This window comes from Ranitomeya variabilis, chromosome 1 (assembly GCF_051348905.1).
Source record: "Ranitomeya variabilis isolate aRanVar5 chromosome 1, aRanVar5.hap1, whole genome shotgun sequence".
Classification (NCBI taxonomy): Eukaryota; Metazoa; Chordata; class Amphibia; order Anura; family Dendrobatidae; genus Ranitomeya; species Ranitomeya variabilis.
Genome location: NC_135232.1, coordinates 1,099,432,957 through 1,099,452,402, shown reverse-complemented (window position 1 = coordinate 1,099,452,402; position 19,446 = coordinate 1,099,432,957). Strand labels below are relative to the sequence as shown.

At 44.4% G+C, this 19,446-nt stretch overlaps 1 protein-coding gene across 1 annotated transcript in view; it reads left to right on the top strand.

The window, feature by feature from the left end:
• The window catches only part of TRMT44 (tRNA methyltransferase 44 homolog), a 55,243-nt gene extending 36,109 nt beyond the window's left edge, over window positions 1-19,134 (top strand). Inside the window, exons 9-11 of the mRNA XM_077280067.1 lie at window positions 10,126-10,501; window positions 16,005-16,121; window positions 18,816-19,134. Coding sequence (XP_077136182.1) covers window positions 10,126-10,501; window positions 16,005-16,121; window positions 18,816-19,048 — 726 coding nt within the window. The 3' untranslated portion in view covers window positions 19,049-19,134. The remainder of the gene's footprint in view (window positions 1-10,125; window positions 10,502-16,004; window positions 16,122-18,815) is intronic.
• Window positions 19,135-19,446: the final 312 nt, after the last annotated feature.

The following is a 19,446-nucleotide window of genomic DNA, read 5'->3' as shown; positions in this document are numbered from 1 at the left end:
TAAGCTAGTTGAACATTTTTGACAAATGACTTTGCGCTGATCTGTTGGATGTTGTTTAAAAAAATGCCAGACTGCACTCTTCCTAGACTCGGATCCCTTTTCAGGGATTGCAGACTGAGCTTTAACCGGATGGCAACGCTGTGCTCCAACAGGTTTTGGCTTTGACACGCGTTTTGGGCCAGATACGGGCCCGGCAGATGGAACCTGTTGCGATGTTGATGCCTGCTGTGGCCCCTCCTCCACCTCCGCTTCTGAACTACTGCCGCCTGCACCCTGTTCCCCCAATGGCTGCCAATCGGGGTCAATAACTGGGTCATCTATTACCTCCTCTTCGAGCTCGTGTGCAACTTCGTCTGTGTCACTGTGTCGGTCGGTGGTATAGCGTTCGTGGCGGGGCAACATAGTCTCATCAGGGTCTGATTGTGGATCTGTACCCTGAGAGGGCAATGTGGTGGTCTGAGTCAAAGGAGCAGCATAGTACTCTGGCTGTGGCTGTGCATCAGTGCACTCCATGTCAGAATATACTTGTAATGGGCATGGCCTGTTAAATGTTTCACTTTCTAAGCCAGGGACGGTATGTGTAAAGAGCTCCATGGAGTGACCCGTTGTGTCGCCTGCTGCATCCTTCTCTCTTGTTGTAGTTTTTGCTGAGGAGGACAAGGAAGCGACTTGTCCCTGACCATGAACATCCACAAGCGACACGCTGCTTTTACATTTACCAGTTTCGGAAGAGGAGGCAAAAGAGCTAGAGGCTGAGTCTGCAATGTAAGCCAAAACTTGCTGTTGCTGCTCCGCCTTTAAAAGCGGTTTTCCTACTCCCAGAAAAGAGAGCGTTCGAGGCCTTGTGTAGCCTGACGACGAAACTGGCTCCACAGCTCCAGACTTAGGTGGAATATTTTTATCCCCACGACCACCTGATGCTCCACTACCACTACCATCATTACCAGCTGACAATGAACGCCCACGACGACCTCTTGCACCAGACTTCCTCATTGTTTTAAAATCTTAACCAAAGTAACTTTATTTGTTGCTGTCAAACAACTTACATGGTGAGCTATAACTTCAGTATGATTTCAATATCCCTTAACAGGTTGGTGAGACCACAAGGAAAATCAGGCACAATGTTACACACTCTGTTTTCTGTGGCACAAAATCACAGAGATGACACACACGCAGGACTGTCACTCAAGCACTAATGTCAATATTAATCTCCCACCTAATTTATTTATTTTTTTTTCTCAGGGAGACTTTAGAAACCAAATAATATTAAAAAAAAAAAAAAAAAAAAAAGGCTTTCTATGGCCCACAATTAGAGAGAGAGAGGTGGCACACCCAGGAGTCAAGACTGGCGCACAAGCTGAAAGGGCAATATTACTCTCCCACTGTTTTTTTATGTTTTTTTTGTTTTTTTCAGGGAGACTTTAGAAACCAAATAATATTAAAAAAAACAAAAAAAAAAATAGCCTTTCTATGGCCCACTGAATGAGAGAGAGAGGTGGCACACCCAGGAGTCAAGACTGGCACACAAGCTGAAAGGGCAATATTACTCTCCCACTGTTTTTTTATGTTTTTTTTTTTTTTTTCAGGGAGACTTTAGAAACCAAATAATATTAAAAAAACCAAAAAAAAAAATAGCCTTTCTATGGCCCACTGAATGAGAGAGAGAGGTGGCACACCCAGGAGTCAAGACTGGCACACAAGCTGAAAGGGCAATATTACTCTCCCACTGTTTTTTTATGTATTTTTTTTTTTTTAAGGGAGACTTTAGAAACCCAATAATATTTTAAAAAAAAAATAAATAGGCTTTCTATGGCCCACTGAATGAGAGGGAGAGAGGTGGCACACCCAGGAGTCAAGACTGGCACACAAGCTGAAAGGGCAATATTACTCTCCCACTGTTTTTTTATGTATTTTTTGTTTTTTAAGGGAGAGTTTAGAAACCCAATAATATTTAAAAAAATAAATAAATAGGCTTTCTATGGCCCACTGAATGAGAGGGAGAGAGGTGGCACACCCAGGAGTCAAGACTGGCACACAAGCTGAAAGGGCAATATTACTCTCCCACTGTTTTTTTATGTTTTTTTTTTTTTTTTCAGGGAGACTTTAGAAACCAAATAATATTAAAAAAACCAAAAAAAAAAATAGCCTTTCTATGGCCCACTGAATGAGAGAGAGAGGTGGCACACCCAGGAGTCAAGACTGGCACACAAGCTGAAAGGGCAATATTACTCTCCCACTGTTTTTTTATGTATTTTTTGTTTTTTAAGGGAGACTTTAGAAACCCAATAATATTTAAAAAAAAAAATAAATAGGCTTTCTATGGCCCACTGAATGAGAGGGAGAGAGGTGGCACACCCAGGAGTCAAGACTGGCACACAAGCTGAAAGGGCAATATTACTCTCCCACTGTTTTTTTATGTTTTTTTTTTTTTTTTCAGGGAGACTTTAGAAACCAAATAATATTAAAAAAACCAAAAAAAAAAATAGCCTTTCTATGGCCCACTGAATGAGAGAGAGAGGTGGCACACCCAGGAGTCAAGACTGGCACACAAGCTGAAAGGGCAATATTACTCTCCCACTGTTTTTTTATGTATTTTTTGTTTTTTAAGGGAGACTTTAGAAACCCAATAATATTTAAAAAAAAAAATAAATAGGCTTTCTATGGCCCACTGAATGAGAGGGAGAGAGGTGGCACACCCAGGAGTCAAGACTGGCACACAAGCTGAAAGGGCAATATTACTCTCCCACTGTTTTTTTATGTATTTTTTGTTTTTTAAGGGAGACTTTAGAAACCCAATAATATTTTTTAAAAAAAATAAATAGGCTTTCTATGGCCCACTGAATGAGAGGGAGAGAGGTGGCACACCCAGGAGTCAAGACTGGCACACAAGCTGAAAGGGCAATATTACTCTCCCACTGTTTTTTTATGTATTTTTTGTTTTTTAAGGGAGACTTTAGAAACCCAATAATATTTAAAAAAAAAAATAAATAGGCTTTCTATGGCCCACTGAATGAGAGGGAGAGAGGTGGCACACCCAGGAGTCAAGACTGGCACACAAGCTGAAAGGGCAATATTACTCTCCCACTGTTTTTTTATGTTTTTTTTTTTTTTTTCAGGGAGACTTTAGAAACCAAATAATATTAAAAAAACCAAAAAAAAAAATAGCCTTTCTATGGCCCACTGAATGAGAGAGAGAGGTGGCACACCCAGGAGTCAAGACTGGCACACAAGCTGAAAGGGCAATATTACTCTCCCACTGTTTTTTTATGTATTTTTTTTTTTTCACGGAGACTTTAGAAACCCAATAATATTAAAAAAAAACAAAAAAATAAATAGGCTTTGTATGGCCCACTGAATGAGAGATGGCACACACAGGAGTGGCACACAAGCCCTGACTGAGGCCAATATTTTTCTCCCACTGATTGATGTAGTGTTTTTGTGTTGAGGTAGAATTTAGAACACAAATCACGGAAAAAATAAATAGGCTTTCTATGGCCCACTCAGTGAGAGATGGCACACACAGGGATGGCACTGTAGCAGAAATGCCAATCTTAATCTCCCACAAAAAAAACAAAAAAAAAACAGGGACTGTCCTACAATTACTATCTCCCTGCAGTAATCTAAGCCAGGTATGGCAGGCAGCAATAGGAGTGGACTGATGCACAAATTAAATAAAAAGTGTGGACAAACAAAAAAGATAGCTGTGCAGAAAGGAAGGAACAAGAGGATATGTGCTTTGAAAAAAGCAGTTGGTTTGCACAGTGGCGTACACACAGCAATACAGCTATCACGGAGCCTTCTAGGGCAGCCCAATGAGCTACAGCGCTGAGGGGAAAAAAAAAAAAAAAATAGCTTCCACTGTTCCTGCACACCGAAGGTGGTGTTGGACAGTGGAAATCGCTGCAGCACAAGCGGTTTGGTGGTTAGTGGACCCTGCCTAACGCTCTCCCTGCTTCTGACGAAGCGGCAGCAACCTGTCCCTAAGCTCAGATCAGCAGCAGTAAGATGGCGGTCGGCGGGAACGCCCCTTTATAGCCCCTGTGACGCCGCAGACAGCAAGCCAATCACTGCAATGCCCTTCTCTAAGATGGTGGGGACCAGGATCTATGTCATCACGCTGCCCACACTCTGCGTTCACCTTCATTGGCTGAGAAATGGCGCTTTTCGCGTCATTGAAACGCGACTTTGGCGCGAAAGTCGCGTACCGCATGGCCGACAAGCACAGGGGTCGGATCGGGTTTCATGAGACGCCGACTTAGCCAAAAGTCGGCGACTTTTGAAAATGATCGACCCGTTTCGCTCAACCCTAGTTACCAATATTATTATATGGAAATACGAAAAATCACAACATAATGTCCCCTTATTTGCTACTAGTGTGTTCGACCAGCTTGCAGTGCGATGCGTAGATCCACGTCGACCTTCCTTCCAGCTTTAGTGACATAGGAGTGATGAGGAGGACTTGGTAGGGACCGTCATACAAGGGTTCTAGTCCATATTTTCTGACATGGCTTTTCACGACCACGAAACCACCAAACTTTAAATTGTGACAAGTGTCGGTTTCTGCTGAATCTGGAAGGCAAGAAAAAAACTAAAACATGGGTGTTAGCAAGATTTTTACTAAGCTGAATAACATATTGAACAGCACGGTCAGTTTCTTCTGATAACTACTGAGGCTGGAAATTTGCAACTGGGGGCCTAGCACCAAATAATATCTCATATGGGGACAGGCCATGTTTTGCCTTAGGGGTAGTACGAATGTGGTACAGTACAATGGGTAGGAGCTCTGGCCATGGAGCCGTAGTCTCCTGCATCATTTTGGTCAATTGTCCCTTCAGTGTGCTGTTCAGCCTCTCAACTTTCCCACTGGATTGTGGATAGTACAGAGTATGGAGGGCTACAGTGGATCCAAGCATTATCAAAACCTCCTGATACACATGAGACGACTTCTGGAACACTATATCTGCATATGACTTCCATCACCAGTTTCTTCGCTGTGGTTTTTGCAGTCATGTTGGTAACGGGGAATGCTTCCGGCCAACTGGAGAACATATGAACAACCATCAGACAATATTCATACCTTCCAGACTTAGGCAACGTGATATGGTCCACTTGGAGCCTTTGGAAAGGATAGTCAGGCTTAGCAAGGTGCTTTGGGGGTACACGTTGAAGTTGACCAGGATTGCAGGTCTGACAGATGTTACATGCACGGTTGAGTGCTGTCAGGACGGTAGAAATACCTGGAGCCCAGTAGAATTTTTGTACATTTTTTCCTCAATGTGTGGGCCCATGTGCCCACATGGCAATAGCAGGGTACATCCGCTTAGGGAGACACACAAGTTGGTCCTTTTTCCACAGACCATGGTCCATACATATTCCATCAGCCTTCCACTGCTTCACTTCTTCCTTTGGGGACATTCTCTTCATTCAGCGGTCTCACGGGGTCCGACAGAAAATTTCAGTCTGGCGTCGATCATCAGGTTCCTGTAGAGTCAGTGTTTCTTGTAACTGTTTACGCTGAGAGCGTGTGGTCACCATAGCTAGTAAATGGTCTGTTCAACGGTTAGGAAAGCAGCAGCTTTTTGCTTCCATATCCGCAAAAGTGTTACCAACAGTGTGTGGACTTTTCCTAGGACCGTGCTCCTTAATTTTGATAATGGCCACCTGGGTAGGTAATTTGATTGAGTCCATGAAAGTTTTAACAGCTTCAGCATTCTTCACTGGAGTCCCAGCAGTAGAAATAAACCCTCGATTGGCCCATAGGGCTCCGAAATCATGAGCAATACCATATTCATACTGTGAGTCTGTGTATATATTAGCCCGCCTGTCTTTGGCCAGAACACATGCAGTAGACAGAGCCTGAAGTTCTACTTCTTGTGCTGACAGTGAGGGAGGGAGTGCAGCTCCGTGCACTACAGCATCTTCCGTAGTAACAGCGTATCCGGTGTGGAATCTGCCAAAATCATCAGCATATCTTGAACCGTCTTTCAGGGCATTATAGAGAGATTGCATTATGCGGGTTGCGTCCGGTATCCACTGACGACAAAAAGTACATAGTCCAAGAAAACGCTGGAGTTCAGTCTCATCTTTTGGAAAAGGAAGGCAGCTGACGGCTATTTTTCTTTCTTTTGAGAGGTGTCTGACACCCTGAAGGAGACAGTGACCCAAAAATATCACTTGACCAAGGCAGAACCGAATTTTCGAGGCCGAAACCCGACAGTTGAGATCTGCCAGATACCTGAGGAGGCTAACAGTGGCAACAATGGCTTCCTTCTCTGTTCGTGCACACAACAAAAGATCAGCCACATATATTTTTTGCAAACTGATTGGGACTGTTTTGGGCCCCTTGTGGCATAACTGTCCACGTCAATTGTCGTCCCTGATAAGTGAATGCAAACAGAAACTGGCAAGGCATCGGCGAGGTCGATGACTGTGAACCAAGCAGCATCCTGAGATATCTGGGACAAAAGAGTATGTGGATTAGGCTACGTTCACATTTGCGTTGTGCGCCGCAGCGTCGGCGCCGCAACGCACAACGCAAACAAAAACGCAGCAAAACGCATGCACAACGCTGCGGTTTGCGCCGCATGCGTCCTTTTTTTCATTGATTTTGGACGCAGCAAAAATGCAACTTGCTGCGTCCTCTGCGCCCGGACGCGGGCGCCGCAGTGACGCATGCGGCGCAAAACGCAAGTGCGACGCATGTCCATGCGCCCTCATGTTAAATATAGGGGCGCATGACGCATGCGGCGACGCTGCGGCGCCCGACGCTGCGGTGCTGACCGCAAATGTGAACGTAGCCTTAGGCACCGGAGTTTCCAGAACAGTAGCTGCATTAACTGCCCGTAGATCTTGTACCAGCCGGTACACAGGGGGTTGGCCGGGTGGGGGCTTTTCTTAACGGGAAACAAGGGCGTGTTACATGGGGAAACACAGGGTATCAGGGCACCATTATCGAGTAATGTTTGTATTTGCTCCTTGAGGCACCGCTCCTGATCATGTTTCAAAGGGTATTGATAGACTTTGGGAAAAGGGGCACCAAGTTTGAGAAACACTTTTACTGGTTCTACAGGCATTATTGGGGGTGGATCTGGGCCTATCAGGGCCATCATAACCGTAGGAAAGGCATGTAGGATACACATCTCATTGTGTTCATCTGCATAGGGGTTATACAGTGTGGAGCGCGGTAATTTGCTTTTTTGCACTGCATGCTGTGGCGGCACTGTCGGTCGAAGAGAGGGGAGAGTGGGTGTGGCTTACAGTGGCTGATGGGAGATTTGTATTCCTCCGCCTTTCAGTTGCCATCATGCAGTGGACACGTGAGGAGAGGTCATTTTGTGTTGAAGCGTATTTTTCAAATGCCCACTCGATCATTGCAGTGCAGCGTGCTTTTCGTTTACAATTCGCTGTTCCTCCACGCGGACGTGTTCCTGGACGGCAATCAATTATAAATTGGGTGAATGCATTCAGAACAGCAGGGAATGTGTCATGTGTACGAAGGGGACCTGAGAGAAGGATTACAACACCACAAAACATCGAGAGAGTTAGAGCAGCAGTACTGCAATCTCCGAAACGCTCTGCTCGGAAGCAATCATTTGCTCTTGGCATTTCAAGACGTTCTCTCCACCGGATTCTTCATGATGAACTGAATTTTCACCCGTATAAATGTGCGTGGTCCAACAATTGTCAGCACGGGACTATTTGACACGGCGGACCTCTTGTGAAGACATGTTAGCAACGATACCCCGTGACGCAATTGTGTTTTTTTCTGATGGGGCACATTTTCACCTCAGTGGGTGTGTAAACAAACAAAATATACGTTACTGGAGTGAAACAAACCCCAGAGAAGTTCACGAGAGACCTCTGCATTCGGACCGCGTCACTGTGTGGTGCGCCATATCACGAGTAGGCATCATTGGTCTTTACTTTTTTCAGGATAACGGTCGTGCCATAACTGTGAACTCCGAACGGTACTTGTCTATGATACAGGATTATTTTCAGCCGGCTCTTGAGGCAATGGAACTAGAGGATACATGGTTCCAACAGGATGGTGCCACTGCACACACAGCGAGGGTTACCATGAATTGTTTGAGGCAAATGTTTCCTGGACGGCTTATCTCTTTGAGGGGAGATGTGAACTGGCCAGCACGCTCACCAGATTTAGCCCCATGCAATTTTTTCCTTTGGGGTTACCTGAAGTCTAAGGTGTATATCAACCGTCCCAACACCTTGGAAGACCTAAGGAACAATATTGAAGCTGAAATTGGCAGAATACCAGTGGACATGCTTGTTAGAGTTCATGAAAACTTCAGAAAACGTATGCAGCAGTGTGTGGATAGCGAAGGTCGACATTTGCCAGATACACTATTTAAAAACATGTAATTTAAAAATTCCATTACTGTTCAGTATAATTAAAATATAAAATAAATTTTTCTAATGATCATAATTTTTTTATTTCATTCCCAAATCAGCAAATTACCGCGCTCCACCCTGTATAACGTAAGTACCAGCTGACCATCATCTTGGAATTATATTCTGGAGCGGAACTGTGATAATAAATCTGCCCCCAGTAAACTAGCCCTCCGGACACCTCTGGAAATACACATACTGTATACCTATATATTCCTGAGTTACGCATCCTACCCATCTTCGATCACCTCACCGCGCAAATCGCGGTACTCAGCGAAAGGAGGAGGGCGTCTCAGACTTTCCCTCCGGACACCTCTGGAAATATACATACTGTATACCTATATATTCCTGAGTTACGCATCCTACCCATCTTCGATCACCTCACCGCGCCTGATTCTAACAGTGATCAGGAATTCAGGATATTTTGACTATAATGAGAATTACATCACTGGTCAATCTGGGGTGTCCGTCCCTTATGAGGTACGGTTCGAACACTGGGCTCCCGACGGAACTACACCTCTATATGATTCCACCCAAAAATCATCCCACCTTCGGGGACAAACCTCAGATCCTCTTTGCAGCAACAAACACAGGAAAACCACACCAAACGGTCAGTCTGGACAGTATAACTGCCAACTTACCGTGGTTGTTGTGGGGGATGATCAGTCCCAATTTTCCAGTGCCTGTGTCCGGTCCGAGGGTCCTTTGTCTTGTTGTCCTCCGGGGGGCAGAGGCGTTCCTGCTTGGGGCCCCACGTTTCGGGCGCCAACTGTTGAGGGAGGATCTAAAGTGATCCTTCACGGTTAACTCAGTGATTTCCAAATTAATATACAAGGTGTTGCCGGCAACTGAAAATTACCAGACGGAGACGTGTGTCTCTGTTTGGGGGGGATCAAGCTGATCTCTCTGGCCCCCGTTTATTCTGTATGACTTATCATAGTCATAGAAATTATACTTCAACCAATCAGCATAAGAACACGCTCACGGTTCTTAACCTATAAGAATGCAGGAACAGTCTGTGCGTCAAAGTTGTGTAGAACAATACACCCTCAGTCTCATGTTTTGTTTAGATTGCAACAATCAAGGTCTCATAACAGCTGTAAACTTTAGCCTACTAACAAAATTTATATCAAAACAACAAAATGGAGTCGAAAAGCACAAAATGGAGAATCTTTCTTAATTTCTTCCTTCACACTTTGACCTCATGATTCTCATTCGGTCTGACATGCACTGTGAGCTGTGAGGTCTTATATAGACAGGTGTGCGCCTTTCCAAATCAAGTCCTATCAGTTTAATTACACAGTTGGACTCCAATGAAGGAGTAGAACCATCTCAAGGAGGATCACAAGGAAATGGACAGCATGTGACTTAAATGAGTGTCTGAGCAAAAGGGTCTGAACACTTCTGACAATGTGATATTTCAGTTTTTCTTTTTTAATAAATATGTAAAAATTACTACATTTCTGTTTTTTATTTTCAGTCAAGACGGGGTGTAGAATGTACATTAATGAGAAAAAATGAACTTATTTGAATTTACCAAATGGCTGCAATGAAACAGAGTGAAAAATTTAAAGGGGTCTGAATACTTTCCGTACCTACTGTATGTACACAGTGACAGCACCAGCAGAATAGTGAGTGCAGCTCTGGGGTATAATACAGGATGTAATGGTACAAGGTAAATAATGAAATGTAATTTCCTTTCTGATGACCTAATTCCAGGTGTGCCTTATAGGGAAGTCTCGGGGTTACTCTCCTGCTGAGGAGCCACAGGCCGATGCCCGGAGGGCTCAGTACATCTCCAGTCATGTGGCTGACTCTATAGCATGTGCAGCAGCTCCTGGGACCTGTGAACATAACACGGACTCTGCACACGATTCCATTACATCGGACCGCACTGAGCATTGCCTACAGCCAGAACCTGCTAACTGGATATCGGGTTTCAGGCCCAGAGACAAAGTGGAACAAGTCAGGAACTGCGCCCTACTCCCCCGAGACTTCACTGATAAGGTGGTGCTGCAGGTCGCACAGTTATTACTAGAAGATAAGGACAACCGGTCTACAGACGGAGGAGCCGAGCAAACCTGGAACAATGGCCGTAAGTATCATCACTTTTTTTAAATATATATTTTTTGGACTATGCGTCACCTCTTACCACAAGATGCACCCCAGGTTTAGACAGCAGAAAAGAGGAAAAACACTTTTTCCTATTAATTAAATCGCCCCTGGCAGTGTAAAGTGGAGAGTTCATTACCGCTAATGTTAACCCCTTCAAGTCGCTGCCCTTTTTCGTTTTTGCTTTTTCATTTTTCACTTCCCTCCTTCCCAGAGCCATAACTTTTTTATTTTTCTGTCAATATGGTCATGTGAGGGCTTATTTTTTGCGGGACGAGTTGTACTTTTGAACGACACCATTGGTTTTACCATGTCTTTTACTAGAAAACGGGAAAAAAATTCCAAGTGCGGTGAAATTGCAAAAAAGTGCAATCGCACACTTGTTTTTTGTTTGGCTTTTTTGCTAGGTTCACTAAATGCTAAAACTGACCTGCCATTGTGATTCTCTAGGTCATTACGAGTTCATAGACACCTAACATGTCTAAGTTATTTTTTATCCAAGTGGTGAAAAAAATTCAAAACTTTGCTTAAAAAAAAATAAAAAAAAATGCCATTTTCCGATACCCGAAGCGTCTCCATTTTTCGTGATCTGGGGTAGGGTGAGGGCTTATTTTTTGCGTGCCGAGCTGACGTTTTTAATAATATCACTTTTGTGCAGATACGTTCTTTTGATCGCCCGTTATTGCATTTTAATGCAATGTTGCGGCGACCAAAAAAAAAACGTAATTCTGGGGTTTCTAATTTTTTTTTCACTACGCTGTTTAGCAATCAGGTTAATGCTTTTTTTTATTGACAGATCGGGCGATTCTGAACGCGGCAATACCAAATACGTGTAGGTTTGATTTTTTTTGTTTTTTTATTGTTTTATTTAGGATGGGGCGAAAGGGGGGTGATTTAAACTTTTATATTTTTTATATTTTTTTCATATTTTTAAAAACTTTTTTTTACTTGTGCCATGCTTCAATAGCCTCCATGGGAGGCTAGAAGCTGGCACCACTCGATTGGCTCAGCTACATAGCAGCAATCATGAGATCGCTGCTATGTAGCTGAATTGCAGGTGGGCTGTGAGCGCCGACCACAGGGGGGCGCTCACAGCAGGCCGGCATCAGTAACCATAGAGGTCTCAAGGACCTCTATGGTTACCATCCTGATACATCGCCGACCCCCTATCATGTGACAGGGGTCGGCGATGACGTCAATTCCGGCCGCCCGGCCGGAAGCGCCGGTTAAATGCCGCTGTCTGCGTTTGACAGCGGCATTTAACAGGTTAATAGCGGCGGGTGAATAGCGATTTCACCCGCCGCTATTGTGCGCACATGTCAGCTGTACAAAACAGCTGACATGTCGCGACTTTGATGTGGGCTCACCGCCGGAGCCCACATCAAAGGGGGAGACACGACATGCGCAGTACATGTACGGCGCATGTCGTGAAAGGGTTAATGTACTAGGGTAGAATAGGGAGGTAATAAATCTATTGTTGATGTCTCTCTGCAGTGTTATACACACAACACAGCTCTGCTACATTCACATATAAATACAGCTCTGCTATATGCACATATACGTACACACAGCTCTGCTACATGCACATATACGTACACACAGCTCTGCTACATGCACATATACGTACACACAGCTCTGCTATATGCACATATACATACACGCAGCTCTGCTACATGCACATATACATACACACAGCTCTGCTACATGCACATATAAATACAGCTCTGCTATATGCACATATACGTACACACAGCTCTGCTACATGCACATATACGTACACACAGCTCTGCTACATGCACATATACATACACACACCTCTGCTATATGCACATATACATACACGCAGCTCTGCTACATGCACATATACATACACACAGCTCTGCTATATGCACATATACATACACGCAGCTCTGCTACATGCACATATACATACACACAGCTCTGCTACATGCACATATAAATACAGCTCTGCTATATGCACATATACGTACACACAGCTCTGCTACATGCACATATACGTACACACAGCTCTGCTACATGCACATATACATACACACAGCTCTGCTATATGCACATATACATACACGCAGCTCTGCTACATGCACATATACATACACACAGCTCTGCTACATGCACATATACATACACACAGCTCTGCTACATGCACATATACATACACACAGCTCTGCTGCATGCACATTTACATACACACAGCTCTGCTGCATGCTCGTATACTTGCGCACGCACACATTTTACATTACCACATCCTGCAGTTCCTTATCGGGACCTGTGTGGAGGCTGCAGGAGTTGAGCACATGACCTGAGAAGTCCTGGAATTATTGGTGCAGAAGGTCCTTCAGCTGCTTAGCTCCTGCAGCCTCCCTTCAGTGCCATAAGCTTCCTCTCCTGCTCTACACCGATCACTTAGATCAGTTTCAGACAGGAGGAGAGAGGGCCGTTCGTGGTGTCTGCGTTCTCCATTACAGGAAGCTGCCTCCGGACTATAATACGCACACACTTTTTAAAGAGTTTTTCTTGTTACAAAAAAAAGAAAATGCGTTTTGTAGTCCGAAAAATACTGTAGCTGTACATAGCGTTGTATGGAGCCAGAACAGTTCACCATAGGACCGTATGCGTGTAGTCACCAGTCCTCGGGTCTTTTGAAGTGAATGTGTTGTGAGCTGCAGTACCTGAGACTTACAAAAAAACTAATACCATAAAAATATTAATTTTATTCCAGATAATTAAAAAAAACAAAACAAACTAAACCTAAAAAAAATACTAACACAACACCAGGTCACTTGTATTGACCCACCATACTAGACCAAATGTAATCAAAGGTAGGTTGGGGTATGAGTGTGCCTATTTCACCCTTTCCACCCCTAGCTGAACCCTACCTATCTGCGGAGGTCGGCCCCCCGCTCCTCAGCGGCTTACCCTCCTATCCCTAGGAGTCCCTAGTTAATACACCAATAGGGGATTTCCGGATAATACCGCTACAAAAATGATACCATACACAATGTCATATAGTGTCTGAACAGTATACAACTAACAAGGAAATCTCAAAAAACCGCCACCAAACCGAAATGTCTAGTACAATAATTTAGTGTAATGGTAATGGTGCAGCACACAATTTAGTAATCACCATTTAATATGGGGTGATTTTATAGTGTTGCCCTTAGCATGCCACTCTGGAAACATTGAAGACCCCAGAACTTGCAATATGCCCTTTAACAAAAGATTGAGCCCATGTAAAAATAAGCCCTATTGCACTGTGCCCCTGATAAGTCAAAAAAACAGCAAGATGATAACCCCAGTCAATACTGGTTTAACTGATCTGCATTCAGATTTTGCCTCCCATGATACAGTCCCTCAGGAGGCATATGGGAATATCTGTGTAACCATGACATAAGAATCGGATATAGTGCCTGGTTGCTGGTAATTGTTATTTTTTAAATTATCTGGAATTTATATTTTTATGGTATTAGTTTTTTGTATGTCGTGGTTTATACTAATCCAGTAATATAGTGAATATACTTCCTTCCTGCAGTACCTGAGAACAGCCACTACGTGGTGTTTGAAGGTTTGGTGCCCAGTCCACGTAGGTATTTAGTTCCAGCCACTAAGGGGGTAGCCTGCACTGCCACCGATCTCTGATACTGACCTAGAACGAGGGACCTTAGAGGGAAGGACCCAGAACGAGGGACATTATTACAGGAAGGAGCCCAGAACGAGGGACACTATTACAGGAAAGGACCCAGAACGAGGGACATTGCTACAGGAAGGAACCCAGAACGAGGGACATTATTACAGGAAGGAGCCCAGAACGAGGGACACTATTACAGGAAGGAGCCCAGAATGAGGGACACTATTACAGGAAGGAGCCCAGAATGAGGGACATTATTACAGGAAGGAACCCAGAATGAGGGACATTATTACAGGAAGGAACCCAGAATGAGGGACACTATTACAGGAAGGAGCCCAGAACGAGGGACATTATTACAGGAAGGAACCCAGAACGAGGGACATTATTACAGGAAAGAGCCCAGAACGAGGGACATTATTACAGGAAAGGACCCAGAACGAGGGACATTGCTACAGGAAGGAACCCAGAACGAGGGACCTTACAGGAAAGGACCCAGAAAGAGGGACATTATTACAGGAAGGAACCCAGAACGAGGGACCTTACAGGAAAGGACCCAGAACGAGGGACATTATTACAGGAAGGAACCCAGAACGAGGGACATTATTACAGGAAAGAGCCCAGAACGAGGGACATTATTACAGGAAGGAGCCCAGAACGTGGGACACTATTACAGGAAAGGACCCAGAACGAGGGACATTGCTACAGGAAGGAACCCAGAACGAGGGACCTTAGAGGAAAGGACCCAGAACGAGGGACATTATTACAGGAAAGAGCCCAGAATGAGGGACATTATTACAGGAAGGAGCCCAGAACGAGGGACACTATTACAGGAAGGAGCCCAGAATGAGGGACATTATTACAGGAAGGAACCCAGAATGAGGGACATTATTACAGGAAGGAACCCAGAACGAGGGACATTATTACAGGAAGGAACCCAGAACGAGGGACATTATTACAGGAAGGAACCCAGAACGAGGGACATTATTACAGGAAAGAGCCCAGAACGAGGGACATTATTACAGGAAGGAGCCCAGAACGTGGGACACTATTACAGGAAAGGACCCAGAACGAGGGACATTGCTACAGGAAGGAACCCAGAACGAGGGACCTTAGAGGAAAGGACCCAGAACGAGGGACATTATTACAGGAAAGAGCCCAGAACGAGGGACATTATTACAGGAAGGAGCCCAGAACGAGGGACACTATTACAGGAAAGGACCCAGAACGAGGGACATTGCTACAGGAAGGAACCCAGAACGAGGGACCTTACAGGAAAGGACCCAGAAAGAGGGACATTATTACAGGAAGGAACCCAGAACGAGGGACCTTACAGGAAAGGACCCAGAACGAGGGACATTATTACAGGAAGGAGCCCAGAACGAGGGACATTATTACAGGAAGGAACCCAGAACGAGGGACATTATTACAGGAAGGAGCCCAGAACTAGGGAAATTATTACAGGAAGGAGCTCAGGCTTTTTCTAGTGTAAAGACCGAACATAGGGCTCTAAGATGTTGTTAGTGAAGCCTATTACGCTCACATGATGACAATAATGTCCTAAAGCATTAGTATTAGTCGCACCTGGGGGTTACATTTCTTTGAGGCTCCTTAGGAAACATTCGACCTAGATTACGACCCTGTAAATTCGGCCCCGTTATCTAGGGCCACAAAAAGGAAGGTTGTGCAGTCCATTTCCTCAGGACAGGACTAGCATCTTGGGCTCCTGCTTTTGGTTGCATGTTCTGGCATATGGCAGCAGCGCGGCACGTGTAGAGGACATGCAGGTCTATTACTTGGAGCACCAGGATGCCAGTTTTGATGTTTCTCGTATCCATTATAGGAAGTCTTCCATTGCGGGAAGTAGCGGACGTCCTTGAAAAGGAGACATTACAGAGACTGAAGAATGAGTGCGGAGGTCTGCAGACCCTGCTCAGGAACAATCACCAGGTCTTTCAAGGTAACATTAATACATTATCGCCTCTAGGGCTGCGTCCAAGTTCAGTCACCTCCTGCTTTGGGAGCACAGGGGCGTAGAACCACTTTATATGGAACCCATGTAATCCTATGGATGACTAATGTGGAGTCCTTCAAAGCCTCCATATTAAGATACTGGTCAGGAGCTGGTGTGTGTGTTGCATGGCGGCAAAATCCAATGTGATATAGAATAAATATTTTTTAACTATTCAGGGCACAGTCAAACTATATGCGGTGCTGTGTTAATGTTAAAGGGGTTGTCCTTTTTCAGAAACCTTAGTGTAATAGGATGCTATATATATATACTAGCTGAAGAGCCCGCCTGGGCATAGTAAATATCTGTAGTTAGTTATAGCACCTCACTTCTCTTAGGCTACTTTCACACTAGCGTTTTTTGCAATACGTCGCAATGCGTCGTTTTAGCGAAAAAACGCATCCTGCAAAAGTGCTTGCAGGATGCGTTTTTTCACCATTGACTAACATTAGCGACGCATTTGCGACGCATTGCCACACGTCGCAACCGTCGTGCGACGGTTGCACCGTGTTTTGGCGGACCGTCGGATGCAAAAAAACGTTACATGTAACGTTTTTTGCTGCCAACGGACCGCCATTTCCGACCGCGCATGCGCGGCTGGAACTCCGCCCCCACCTCCCCGCACCTCACAATGGGGCGGCGGATGTGCTGGAAAAATGCATCCGCTGCCCCCGTTGTGCGGCGTATGCAACACTAGCGTCGGTATGTCGGCCCGACGCTCTGCGATGGGCCGAGTACGACGCTAGTGTGAAAGTAGCCTTATTTTCCCATCACGCCTCTCATTTTCCCCCTCACTCCTCTCATTCCCCACTACCAAACAGTTCAGTGCATTTTCCCATCTACCGTATATACTCGAGTATAAGCCGACCCGAGTATAAGCCGACCCCCCTAATTTTGCCACAAAAAACTGGGAAAACTTATTGACTCGAGTATAAGCCTAGGGTGGAAAATGCAGCAGCTACCGGTGAATTTCAAAAATTAAAAATACATTCTCCATACCGTTCATTATGGCCCCATAGATGCTCTATATAAAGCTGTGCCATATATAATGCTCTGCACCGTTCATTATGGCCCCATAGATGCTCCACATAAAGCTGTGCCCCATATAGAATGCTCTGCACCGTTCATTATGGCCCCATAGATGCTCCACATAAAGCTGTGCCATATATAATGCTCTGCACCGTTCATTATGGTCCCATAGATGCTCCACATAAAGCTGTGCCATATATAATGCTCTGCACCGTTCATTATGGCCCCATAGATGCTCCATATAAAGCTGTGCCACATATATAATGCTCTGCACCGTTCATTATGGCCCCATAGATAGCTGTGCCATATATAATGCTCTGCACCGTTCATTATGGCCCCATAGATGCTCTTTATAAAGCTGTGCCATATATAATGCTCTGCACCGTTCATTATGGCCCCATAGATGCTCCTTATAAAGCTGTGCCATATATAATGCTCTGCACCGTTCATTATGGCCCCATAGATGCTCCTTATAAAGCTGTGCCATATATAATGCTCTGCACCGTTCATTATGGCCCCATAGATGCTCCATATAAAGCTGTGCCATATATAATGCTCTGCACCGTTCATTATGGCCCCATAGATGCTCTATATAAAGCTGTGCCATATATAATGCTCTGCACCGTTCATTATGGTCCCATAGATGCTCCATATAAAGCTGTGCCATATACAATGCTCTGCACCGTTCATTATGGCCCCATAGATGCTCTATATAAAGCTGTGCCATATATAATGCTCTGCACCGTTCATTATGGCCCCATAGATGCTCCATATAAAGCTGTGCCATATATAATGCTCTGCACCGTTCATTATGGCCCCATAGATGCTCTATATAAAGCTGTGCCATATACAATGCTCTGCACCGTTCATTATGGCCCCATAGATGCTCTATATAAAGCTGTGCCACATATATAATGCTCTGCACCGTTCAGTATGGCCCCATAGATGCTCCTTATAAAGCTGTGCCATATATAATGCTCTGCACCGTTCAGTATGGCCCCATAGATGCTCCACATAAATCTGTGCAATATATAATGCTGCTGCTGCGTCTCTCCGCACTGACTGTTCAGGCAGAGGGCGGCGCGCAGATTAGTACGGCATCCAAAAATTTGGGCTGAAAATCTCGGCTTATACTCGAGTATATATGGTACTTGTTTGACATCCATCTCCACACTTCTCTAACTCCATGAAGTCTGAGCTGTCAATCAAAATAGAGGAGGGGCAAAGATGGGGGGGTGTAGATGGGAAGGTGCTCTGAGCTGTTTGGCTATGCCAAGTGTGCTTGGTTTGAACAGTCATTCAAATAAGAGTTGCACACTGCTTTTTTTTAAAGTGATCTCACTGACGGATTTTCGGTTAACTCATTCTGCAGCCAGCAATGTGCAAGGAAGTAGAGAATCTCTGTAAGAGCAAAATGGTGCAACATTTTTTTAATATAACCTAATTGCAAAAATTATTTTTAACCCCAATTTTATACATTTCACAAAAAAAAAAATCTACCCGCAGGTGTCCATAACGCTTGTTTACCATCTACTGATATATTTGAAACCTTTTCCTAGATGAATGTTGATCTCTGGAGTTGTTGATGACCTTTTTTTTTTTTTTTGCCCTTAGTGATGAATTCAATGGTTTCCATTCGAGATTGGACCCAAGAGACACAAACCGCTTCCGATAAACGCAGGACAGAAGCCAAACGCAAACTCTCGGCCGACGCGTTAAAGACGCGACTCTGCTGGTTCTATAGCAACCATCCCAGTGGCTGCCCGCGTGCCGCCATCCATTGCCCTTACGCGCATGGAGCTGAAGAACTGCGGCCGTCTTGTTTTCCCAAAAAACATAGACAATGACAATGCTCCATTTTAAATGTAGTCTTTTCTCTGTTTCCATTTATTTATTTTTTCTTTTAATTAAATGTTCTGTTCTGAACATTTTTTCAATTGCTGTAATTTATTTTCTGTTTTTTACTTATTTGTAAAAAAAAATTTTATTTTTATTTTTGCTCTTTTTCCATCGAAACTTAATAGGAGTGAATGAATTTGATTTTTTTTATAATTAGGATCTTATGTTATAATTGTGTTTGGTTGAAGTATGAGGATAAAGTGACTGTCGGATATTAAATTCTTCTCTATTGTCGAAGAACAAAAAGATGCGTGGTGAAATATAGCCTACTGCACCCTGCGAGAAGCCGCGTTTAAACAATTAGGCTGGGGACTGGAACAATCCGAGCATTTAACCTTCATGTCGC